General features: G+C 53.8%; 3 protein-coding genes and 4 non-coding genes across 21 annotated transcripts; all 7 read right to left on the minus strand.

Moving 5' to 3' along the window:
* Positions 1 to 802: 802 nt before the first annotated feature.
* On the minus strand, positions 803 to 2,248 carry LOC106864021 (ras-related protein Rab-39B-like). Its single transcript, XM_014893609.2, has 2 exons — positions 2,012 to 2,248; positions 803 to 1,268 (listed from the first exon to the last, which is right to left on the minus strand). The coding sequence occupies exons 1-2, from the start codon at positions 2,224 to 2,226 to the stop codon at positions 839 to 841; spliced, it is 645 nt and encodes a 214-aa protein (XP_014749095.1). The 5' UTR covers positions 2,227 to 2,248; the 3' UTR covers positions 803 to 838.
* A 501-nt stretch (positions 2,249 to 2,749) lies between these two features.
* On the minus strand, positions 2,750 to 3,657 carry LOC106864016 (ras-related protein Rab-42-like). Its single transcript, XM_014893603.2, is given in 3 exon segments — positions 2,750 to 2,854; positions 2,856 to 3,135; positions 3,398 to 3,657. Coding segments are annotated over 3 exon segments (645 nt in total).
* Positions 3,658 to 4,732: 1,075 nt separating this feature from the next.
* LOC106864023 (uncharacterized) lies at positions 4,733 to 7,663 on the minus strand. Of its 15 annotated transcripts, none has more exons than XR_015808320.1 (5): positions 7,314 to 7,523; positions 6,886 to 6,952; positions 6,242 to 6,294; positions 5,776 to 6,115; positions 4,733 to 5,168 (listed from the first exon to the last, which is right to left on the minus strand). XR_015808320.1 is itself a non-coding variant. In XM_088178405.1 (5 exons), the coding sequence occupies exons 1-4, from the start codon at positions 7,646 to 7,648 to the stop codon at positions 5,856 to 5,858; spliced, it is 450 nt and encodes a 149-aa protein (XP_088034531.1). In that variant the 5' UTR covers positions 7,649 to 7,663; the 3' UTR covers positions 4,733 to 5,168; positions 5,776 to 5,855. The 15 variants fall into 15 exon arrangements, 14 of the variants coding, with proteins under 14 accessions (XP_088034531.1, XP_088034529.1, XP_088034527.1 ...); XM_088178405.1 differs by having other exon boundaries at positions 5,776 to 5,876; positions 6,886 to 6,926; positions 7,314 to 7,663; XM_088178403.1 differs by having other exon boundaries at positions 5,776 to 5,879; positions 6,886 to 6,926; positions 7,314 to 7,663.
* On the minus strand, positions 5,288 to 5,358 carry LOC148221273 (small nucleolar RNA SNORD99). Its single transcript, XR_015808356.1, has one exon. It is a non-coding gene; the product is annotated as a small nucleolar RNA SNORD99 (small nucleolar RNA).
* On the minus strand, positions 6,095 to 6,211 carry LOC148221274 (small nucleolar RNA SNORA61). Its single transcript, XR_015808358.1, has one exon. It is a non-coding gene; the product is annotated as a small nucleolar RNA SNORA61 (small nucleolar RNA).
* On the minus strand, positions 6,411 to 6,541 carry LOC148221275 (small nucleolar RNA SNORA44). Its single transcript, XR_015808357.1, has one exon. It is a non-coding gene; the product is annotated as a small nucleolar RNA SNORA44 (small nucleolar RNA).
* On the minus strand, positions 7,093 to 7,234 carry LOC148221276 (small nucleolar RNA SNORA16B/SNORA16A family). Its single transcript, XR_015808365.1, has one exon. It is a non-coding gene; the product is annotated as a small nucleolar RNA SNORA16B/SNORA16A family (small nucleolar RNA).
* Positions 7,664 to 9,443: the final 1,780 nt, after the last annotated feature.

Below are 9,443 nucleotides of genomic sequence, written 5' to 3' on the forward strand. Positions count from 1 at the left end.
CACCTGCCAGTCTGGGTAGCCAGGTCGCTTCCATCCTGACCTCCATACCAGAGTGAGTCTCTTCCCGATTGCTGGGATATTTGGACTGTTGGGAGGGAGCTGTTCTGACAGGGCAGGAATTCAAGGTCCCCCTGATTCTGTCTATGCCTGGACATTGAAAAGGCTATGTGCCCCTGCCTGTTCCTGCTGCTCTGCTCAGACCTCAGGGAAGCTCCGAGGGCTGTTGTGGGGATGAGGGAGTTGACAGCACTGAAAACCCCTAGACGACAGGGAGGCTCCTGCAGCCCTAGGCAGAGCTGGGCTCATCTTCCCTGTCCAGCTCTCTGGAGGCTCCTGGTACCTGCAGGAGAAACCAGGGTAGGTGAAGTAATACCAGGACCATCCTAGGCTCACTCCTCTCCTCATGTCATGTGGGATGAGGAGCCAATTATATTGTATGAAGATTAATCTGAAAAGGAAAGTGGGCATTTCCTCAGAATGGTATGTTCCTTTTTTGCTTTAGACTCAACTAGGCACGTACTCGGAGCAGCAGATATATTATCTGAGTTCCATGATAAATTTGTCACTTTTAATTCTATTTCGGAAGACTTAAAGAATTTTGGGCTTTATGATTAGGATCTAAGTCAGTACAAGAGAGAATAGGGGAAAGGGTGACATTGACCCCTGCAGGCCTGTGAAATCCCACCTGGGGACTTCACCCTTCCAATGCACTTCCTCTTTCCCAGGAAAACACAGGCAGGCAGAGGGTGACGAGAGGTATTTAATGCAGCCATGTGCCTGGCTGGTCCATATCCACTTCCCCTTCTGAGCCCAGCATATCCCTGCCTTGCCCACAGCTCTAACATGAGCATCTCTTCCGCTGCTCCTTCTCCAGTGCCTGAGCCTTGGGCAGCACCGGCAGTGGGACACTGCTCTTCACCCCGTCCCATGCCTCTGTGGCCACCAACCACCCTGTCTGCAGTGCTTTGTAAATGGCCACCGTCAGCATCTGGAAGGCCTGGACCACATTGGAAGCGTCTTTTGCTGAGGTCTCCACGTACTGGACACCCAGTGAGGCCGCCAGCTTCTCCGCCTCCCTCTGGCCCACCTGGCGCTGCCCAGCCATGTCACTCTTGTGCCCCACCAGCAGGAAGACCATGCGGAAGGGCTGGATGGTGTCAGTCACCTCCCGGTGCCAGCACCGGATGCTCTCAAAGGATGCGCGGTTGGTGAGGTCGAAGATCAGCATCCCTCCGGCCGAGTTGCGGTAGTAGGAGCGAGTCACGGACCTGGGGTGCCAAGAGCAGGGTGTGAGTGGCCCCCAGGGTTCCCTGTGCCATCTCGGGCAGCATGTTCCCTGCCTGCAGAGTGGCCCTGGCTAGGACCTGCTCCTGCAAGCGGCACCTTGTGTTGAAAGCACCGCGAGAGGAACGAGAATCAGAGTTTTGCTGTGTCAATAAGAGCTCCAGGGGCAGCTCTGTCCCCGCTCAGCCAAGAAAGCTCATCTGTCTCCTGCAGCCACAGCCCCCAAGTGCCCCTGTGTCTGCAGCCATGTCCCTAGGGCTGCACCATCCCTGCTGTCACAGTCCTGGAACTCTCCCATTCCTGCAAACCCAGATCTGCCACTCTCTCACCCCCTGCAGCCACAACTCCCAAGTTTTCTCGTCCCCAGGAGCTGCCTGGATGGTGGAGACAGCCCCACAGTGAAGTGTGAAGGCTCCTCGCAGCTGACCTGAGGTAGATGTTTTGCCCAGCACCCAGTGGACTCCCAGCTGTTCCCCAGCTCCTCTGGAACTGGTGTGGCAGGGGAATTCTTGGGGGAATACTGTACCCCCTTTAGAGCTGGAGCAAGGCAGTCCCAATGGCTCCTTTCCCTTGGCTTTGGCTTTTAGTATGATAGTTCCTCACCCAAAGGGACAAGGGGGAACACAGCCACATCAAGGATATCCCTGGGCTTGGAATCACAACACTCCACCCCACATCTGGAGGGGGACACCCATCTCCACCACGCCTCCCCACCCCATGGACCCACCTGAACCTCTCCTGCCCAGCTGTGTCCCAAAACTGCAGCTTCACTCGCAGCCCTGGCTTCAGCTCCACAAATTGGACGTAGAAGTCCACCCCCACAGTCTGGTTGACAGTGTCCAGGAAGATACCCTCAGTGTAGCGCCGCAGCAGCGAGGATTTCCCCACTGTCGAGTCCCCCAGCATGATCACTCGGAACTGGTACTGCCACCGTGGCTCCATCAGTGCCTCTGCTGGCTGCCAGCACCTGCCACCCCCGCACCAGGAGCGTGTTCAGGCAGGCAGGGAACTCCTCCACCCAGGAGGCGTTCCCAGCACCATCGGTGTTCCGTGGCCCCTTTATTCCCTTTATTTAGGCTCCATCCAGCTGGAAGTACTCAGGAGTGCCTGCTCCCATTTTTCCCCATGAACAAGACACCCTGAAAAGTGTCCCAGACAAGGAGAGCTGTTGCCTCACCAGAGATGTCCCCCAAAGCAGAGGATTCCCCATGCCATAGGTTGAGTGCTATGCCCCTGCCTGGGATGTAGTGCTTAACACAGCCTTCATTTAGTGAGGAAAATTAGGTTTATTAAAAACACTCCTACAGCAGAGCATTATTTTTTCAGAGCCCCCAAATAAAGGTTTGAAATAAACCCAAGCCCAGGTGGGAGACCCAATCCCCTAATCACCCAAAGGCTGCAGGTGCTGGGTGGAGGAAGAAGCATCCCCAGGAGTTGGGGTCCCACATTCCCCACCCCCACCCCATCAGCACAGGCAGCCCTCCCGGGCCACCCTCCCTGCCAGGGGCTGGCCATCACATCCCTGGTGTGGGGCAAGGATCCCCTGGCCCAGTGCCTGCTGGATACCCCCCAGTCAGTGTTTGGAAAGCCAACTCCACGTTGAGGTTGCTGTGGGCTGAGGTCTCTACAAAGGCCACGCCCAGGGTGGCGGCGAGGTATCTGGCTTCCTCTGCTGACACGGTTCGCTCGGCCACCAGGTCACACTTGTGTCCCACCAGGACAAAGGCAGGCGGCCGGTACCCCGCAGCCTGGCGATACCACTCGGGGATGTGCTCGAAAGACGCTCGGTTGGTGAGGTCGAACATCAGCAGCACCCCCGCCGCACTCCGGTAGAAGGACCTGGTGATGGACCTGGGCACACCCAGCAGGGTTTCAAAGGATACTGGGAAGCTCTCACACCGATAGCCCTAAGATGGGGCTTGGGAGATATTTGGGTGGCAGATCGGACCTTGGGAGTGGGAAAGGGAGACTTGTCTTGGTCATTTACACTCCCATTTTCTGTTCAGCATCTCTCTCCCTAGACTGGGGGGCCTCCAGAGGAGACCTGTGGAGTTTTTAGGGACTCTGTGGTACCGTTATCCCCCTAACTGCCCCCGGTACATACCCACCTCACCTGAACCGTTCCTGGCCAGCCGTGTCCCAGAGCTGCAGCTTCGCCTTGCCAGAGGGCGGCATCGGGATAGTCCGGCTGTAGAACTCGACACCAACGGTGGGGCCGGGGGTGGCTGCCCCACCAGGACCCGCACCCGGCCCGTCAGCGAAGCAGCGCAGCAGCGAGGACTTGCCCACAGCAGCGTCCCCCAGCACGATGATGCGGAACTGGAAATGTCCCTCGGGGTTGAGATCCTGAGGGGAATCTGTCACTATCTCCATGGCTGAGCTGGCCGGATCCTGACCCACCGTGTTCCTGCTGTGTTAACAGAGACAGGACAGGCCTCCACCCTTGTCCCCATCCCACCTGGGACGGCTCTGGCCCCGCAGTCACCCGGGCAGACAAACAAACTGTCCCGGGGAGAGAGCAGCTCCGTCCTCAGCCTGCCTGGTAACACTGAGGAAAGTAAGAGGGTTAAGTCTTCTTCCCAGGTGTACATACAAAAAAAATGTTTGGAGCTCCTGCATAGCTCTTTTAACCACTTAGGAAAACCACTGATGCCTTTCTAGTTCCCCTATTTTTAAAACTGTATTTTTCCATTTGGCTGCTTCCCAGCCACCAAACTTCAAAACGCAAACCTTAGCAATAGCCCAACATTTCAAACTTTAGCAGAAACACCATTTCAGCTCTAATCACTTCCTCGCAACAGTCTGGCATTTAGACTTCCTTTGTTGTCACCAGGATGTTGCTTAGTGTTGCCACAGGCCAGCTCTGTCTCCCCTGCCTGGCTTTGGTGACAACAGGGAGAGCAGGCTGTGAGAGCACACTTGAGAACCAAGATCCTGGGAGACACTCCACAGGGAAGTGGCTCTCAAGACCTGCAGGTAGGAGAACAGAGGGGTTAGAGGCACCAGCTCAATATTCCAGGACAAAGTGCTTTTGGCAGCCAGGTTACCTCAGGTTCAGGGACTTTGCAACAGCCAAAAAATCCAGGGACAGAAGTAAGAAAGTGGCTCCAACTCAAGAGGCTGTGGCTCTTCACAACCCATTTTTCTCCATTGTGAGAAAACAGGCAACCAGAATCACCAAGGCTCCAGCTGAGGGTGTTGGAACACCTCAAGATTACAGGAGCTGCTCTAGCATCTCCATTAAGTCCCAGGTGTGTTTCTATATTCCAAGGACCCCGGCCGTGTACTGTGGGGGACACACCACTAGCAGGTACTGCAGCAAGCACAGGAACTTGCTGCTGAGCACTGGTGAGCTCCACCAGAAGGGGATGCTCAGGCTTCCTGGTTCAGAGCCAGCCCAGCCTCACCTTACCCCAATGCAACTCAAACACAGGAGACACCACAAGGATTTGAAGTAATTGCATTTATTCAAACTTTATCACCACACACAGAATGTTCCAAGTTGGAAGGGACCCACAGGGATTACTGAGCCCAGCTCTTAAGTGAACGGCGCATACAGGGATCAAACTCACCACCCACCTTGGCATTACTAGCTCCCTGCTCTAACCAAGTATTTGATATCCAGACCCCCTCCTGAGTAAACTCCATGGAACAGACTGTTCTTCCATGTGAAGCATCTGAACAGGAGCTTGTGCAAAAGCTGGAGCCAAACCAGTTCAATCTCCCTCCATTGCAGGTGAGTGGAGCCTAGAAGAGGCTGATCCCACTTGGTGGAGCTCATAGCTCAGGAGGGAGCCAGGATGTGGCTCTGCAGAAGGCTGAGAAAGAACAGTCTGGCACTGCAGCACCAAGTCCTTCAGGGATGGCTCACCCTCTGCTTAGACCTGAAAAAAAAGATAAAGAATCCAGCTGAGTGATGAGCAGTCGGGCTCAGCACAGATTCCATCCACATTCCAGAACTCTTGGATGTTCCCAGCCTGCCCTGCGGTTTTCGGTAGCTCACGCCTGGCCTCAGCCCCATATCCGCAGGATTCATCCAGCAGTCTCCAGACTTGGGAATCATCACGGACCAGGCTGGACTGCCACTGATCTCACCCACAACCCTACACCAACCACAGACCACAACTCTGGCCAATTAAAAGCCTCTGAAATGAGGTTGATAATTCCCACCTGCACAGTCCAGGTGAAAAACTAGGCACTTCCAGCACAGGCACAGTCAGCTTGAACTATCCCCCGTCCTCCAGCCCCCTCTCCAGATCATGCAATCTCAGAATGGTTTGGGTTAGAAAACACCTTAAAAGGACACCCTCCACCAGACCAGGATGCCCTAAGCTCCATCCAGCCTGGCCCTGGACACTTCAGGGATGGGGCAACCACAGCTCCTCTGGGCAAGCAGGGTCTCCTCACCCTCACAGCCAAGAATTTCCTCCCAGTATCTAGTTTAAACTTACTGCCCACCCCAACACCAGGAGTTCCCCAGAGGACACTCACAGACTCCATACTGCAGCTTCCCCACAACTCAGGTCCTATGGGAAGTAAGCTGAAACCCTTGGGACAAGGCTCACAAGTTCTCACCTTCTTTCACAGAGTAACTGCTGAAAAAATAGAGCCAGAGTTTAGTACCTTTACACCCAGCAAATAGGTCACTGTAATCCGTGGCTCAAATACACACAAGAAATCCCAGCCCTCCAACCTTCATGGCACTTCTGCCCCCTGTCCCCAGTGTTTATCCCTTCTCCTGACCAGGAGTTTCCTTCCCAACTGGACTTCCCAAACCAGTGAGGCCGGTGCAGCCTGTCTTCCTAGTGGCCCCTCTCAGCACAGGACACACCTGCAGAGAGCCCAAGACCAGCATGAATTTTACTCTTCCTCCTTTTTCGACCACAAGATCGGTATTCAGATCTGATGGGAAAGGGATTTGGAGGGATGTGCTGTGGAGATCCAGCAAGGGTACTACCTTCTCACTGGGTTTATCCATCAGATGGGTGAGCTCTGGAACACCCAGGACCCCTGGAAGACATCACAACATACCCCTAGTATCAGCAGTGGGCTGCAGACTCTTGTGGACACACCTTTCACTCATTCCACCCTGAAACCATGAGCAAGGAACAGCGCAATCCCCAAAAATGTATTGGAGGGGTGAGTGACAGTCATGGGCAGAAGAGGCCCAGCAATCAAAGACCCTCCCATTACTCTGGCATGTGGTTGGAGACCTGTAGCTACTGCGTGGAGCCACAGCTCTTGGATAAACATGCATGTAAACGTGGAGTTTAACTGGTAACATCTGTGACACAGCAATCAACTGGCTCTGGATCAGGCTTGATTCCCAGTTCTGCCTCTAGCAAGCCCCAGAAAGAGGAATTGCCTCTATTTCACTCGTACATTATCTGGATGGAGCAAGAGCTAAGGGAGTTTGCAGAGCCCAGCTCCAAGGACAAGCCCTATGAAGGATGCACAGCCTTGGAAGAGGACGTGCTGGCATGGCCAGATAGCACAGGGGCAGGAAACACTGCTGGTTCCTATTCCGACCCAGGGAGGCCACAAAACCAAACAAGTTCTCAGCCCAATGAAGGAGTCTAGAACCTGGATTTCTCATCTCACCTGCCATCCCATGCTCCAGAATCACCTTCTGTGCCAGCATGCTGCTGGGGAAAAATAGAGTCTTGAGCTTTAAGTAAATTAGAAGAGAAGTTAAAACAGCAGTACAGAAAGAAGGGATTCACCCCTCCTCCCCCCGGTGCATCAGTCTGGACCCCAGGGGAAGAGATTTACGACAGCAGCCTGCTTCTAGCACCAGCCCATGGTGGGCCGTGTTCTTTCCCGAAATGTTGCCGGACAGTTATGAAGGATCCAACTGAGCGGCGACCGTCGAGGAAAATACCTTTCTCTTGGCTCCTTTTTGACTGCATCTACCACAGCACCGACAGACGCAGCTTCGATAGGGCCGGGCGGGTCCGCGGGGCTCTTCCGCCCGCGGCCGCCTGTCTCGAGACAGGGGATCAGTTCAGCTTCCAGGGTCCCTCACTCACCTAGGGCTGGGCCCAGCCTGAGAGGAAGATGGGGGCAAGGCCGCGCTGCCCTTCGCAGCGCACCGAAGCTCCGCCGCTGGGCGCGATGCCCACGAGACGCCGATGTGGTGAAGCCGAGCGGCAGGAGAGCCCCAGCGACAAAGGATGGCAGTGGATGGTCCCCGATGGCTCCCGCATGGCTTACCCGACTCGCCGCCATAGCCGAAAGAGGAGGAAGCAGCTCCGCGGTCACATTTTATAGCGCGGCGGCGCAGGCTCCGATTGGCTGCTGGTGCCAGGCTCTCCCGCAGAGGCTTCTGGGAGTTGTAGGTCGCGCTGCCCACAGCCCCCGCCATCGTTCCTGCCTTCCCCCCTTCCAGCCTCGCACTCTACCCCATCCCAAAAGATAGACAAGGCCCCCGAACAACCTGCTCTAGTGCCAGGTGTTCCTGCCCATGACAACGGGTGGAATGATATGAGCTTTCAGTCCCTTCCCAACCGAAATTATTTCATCATCCCATTATTCACAACCCCCACTAGCACTGGGAGCAGCTACACGCCCCCATCCCATCTAAATTACTATCCAGTCCGGGTGGGACAGGTACAGTCCTGCATGCAACACCACGGGTTGCCCTTTGAAAAGCTGAAGGCAGCACCTGCATTTCCTCTTCTCCTCCCTCCTTTTTGGAATGGGGGAACACTCCACTCTCGGGGAATAGAAGGAAAGGTTCTTGGAAACAGAAGTCTATTTGCCAACGCAATACCTCTGCAAAGCTTCTGGCTCATTCATAATCTGCGGAAAGGATTTTAAATGGGAGCACCTGCCCTCCCTGGAAAGGAGTGCTGGAACAGCTGTTGGTGCTGATGCTGAAGGCACATCCTTCATGGGAAATCAGCCAGAAAAGCCTTGACTGCTTCCTGCCCAAGCCCTGGAGAAAGGGCAAAAAGGATGCTCATGTTTTAATCTACTCAGACCAAATGAACAGATAAAAAAATTTTCAGTGTTCAGTAATGGCCTTTTGAGCTGGTAATTCCCTCCAAAAATGGCAGATCAGCAACAAAATAAATCCTCAGCCATTTAAGGCCAAGTCTGGGAACAAGCCCCAAACTTTGTGTGGCCAAACCCTCCCCAAGACAGCCCTTGCCAAAGCTGTTAGAGACAAGATACAAGTAGCAGCTCTTGTTCTCCTCCTCCGTGGATCTCACAGCTGCTCCACCAAGTCACGAGGCAATCCCTGGAGTCTTCTTGGCACAGCCGCTCCTAAATCGTGAGCCTAGAAATCATGTCAAATCCTAGAGCAGGGCAGAACCTGGGAGATTACTGTAAGAAAAAAACATCAATCTTCCCCAAAAATTCAAACCTTGGCAAACATTTCATGGGAAGAGACTCTTCCAAATGCTGAACTGGGAGAATCTCCAAAGAGCAGTAATGAAAAGCACTGGATGCCCAGCAGACCTCAGCCTGCCATGACAAGATGGAGATCCAAGAGGGGCAGAGAAAATTCCACTGCATGTCCATAGTCAGCGAAGCTTTGATGAAACCTGCCAGAAATCCCTCACCAGCCTCTTCCACAGCACAGCACAGGCAGCACAGGCTGGAAGAGGCTGCAGTTCCCAGCACCTGACAGATGGGAGCAGACAATGCACAGGGATGTGAAAACTATCAGTAAGGAAAAGCAGGCCTGCATTAGTGATCCAGGCGGATTGTTGTGCCTGTGGCTCCTTGAGACACATCAAGGGGACAAGGCAAGTCCTAGCCATGGTCAGTTCTCAATCTCTATCAACTATGTTATCCACGATTGCTTTTTCACTGGAAATTTTACAGCAGAAGCAGAATGATCTTTCAATTATAGAATCATGGGACACCCATCATCAAGTCCAACCATCCTGCACCAAGAATCCCACCATGTGCCTGGAAAAAATGACTGTGTGTACCGAGCAGGACCCCAAACCCCTTCTTAAAAAACTGAGTGTGCTTGGAAAAAACATTTTGACTTGGAATAACTGCTAAGGAAGAAAAAAAAGATATTTTCTGAATAAATGCTCTAGCCAGGAAAAAACGGAAAGTGAGCTCTGTTGGTGACATTTCCTGAAGCAGCTCTCTCAGTTTCTGCTACTGCATTTCAAATTCATACCCCATCCTGCCACTGA

Source organism: Sturnus vulgaris, chromosome 24, assembly GCF_052056855.1.
Source record: "Sturnus vulgaris isolate bStuVul1 chromosome 24, bStuVul1.hap1, whole genome shotgun sequence".
In the NCBI taxonomy this organism is placed as follows: Eukaryota; Metazoa; Chordata; class Aves; order Passeriformes; family Sturnidae; genus Sturnus; species Sturnus vulgaris.

Coding starts and splice junctions, on each gene's coding strand:
- LOC106864021 (XM_014893609.2), bottom strand. CDS start 2,226: ATGGAGCCACGGTGGCAGTACCAGTTCCGAGTGATCATGCTGGGGGAC. Junction 1,269..2,011: donor GCTGGGCAGGAGAGGTTCAG/GTGGGTCCATGG, acceptor TTGGCACCCCAG/GTCCGTGACTCGCTCCTACT.
- LOC106864023 (XM_088178394.1), bottom strand. CDS start 7,648: ATGGCGGGGGCTGTGGGCAGCGCGACCTACAACTCCCAGAAGCCTCTG. Junction 6,930..7,313: donor CAGGCTGGGCCCAGCCCTAG/GTGAGTGAGGGA, acceptor ATTTTTCCCCAG/CAGCATGCTGGCACAGAAGG. Junction 6,295..6,885: donor TCTGGAGCATGGGATGGCAG/GTGAGATGAGAA, acceptor GATGTCTTCCAG/GGGTCCTGGGTGTTCCAGAG.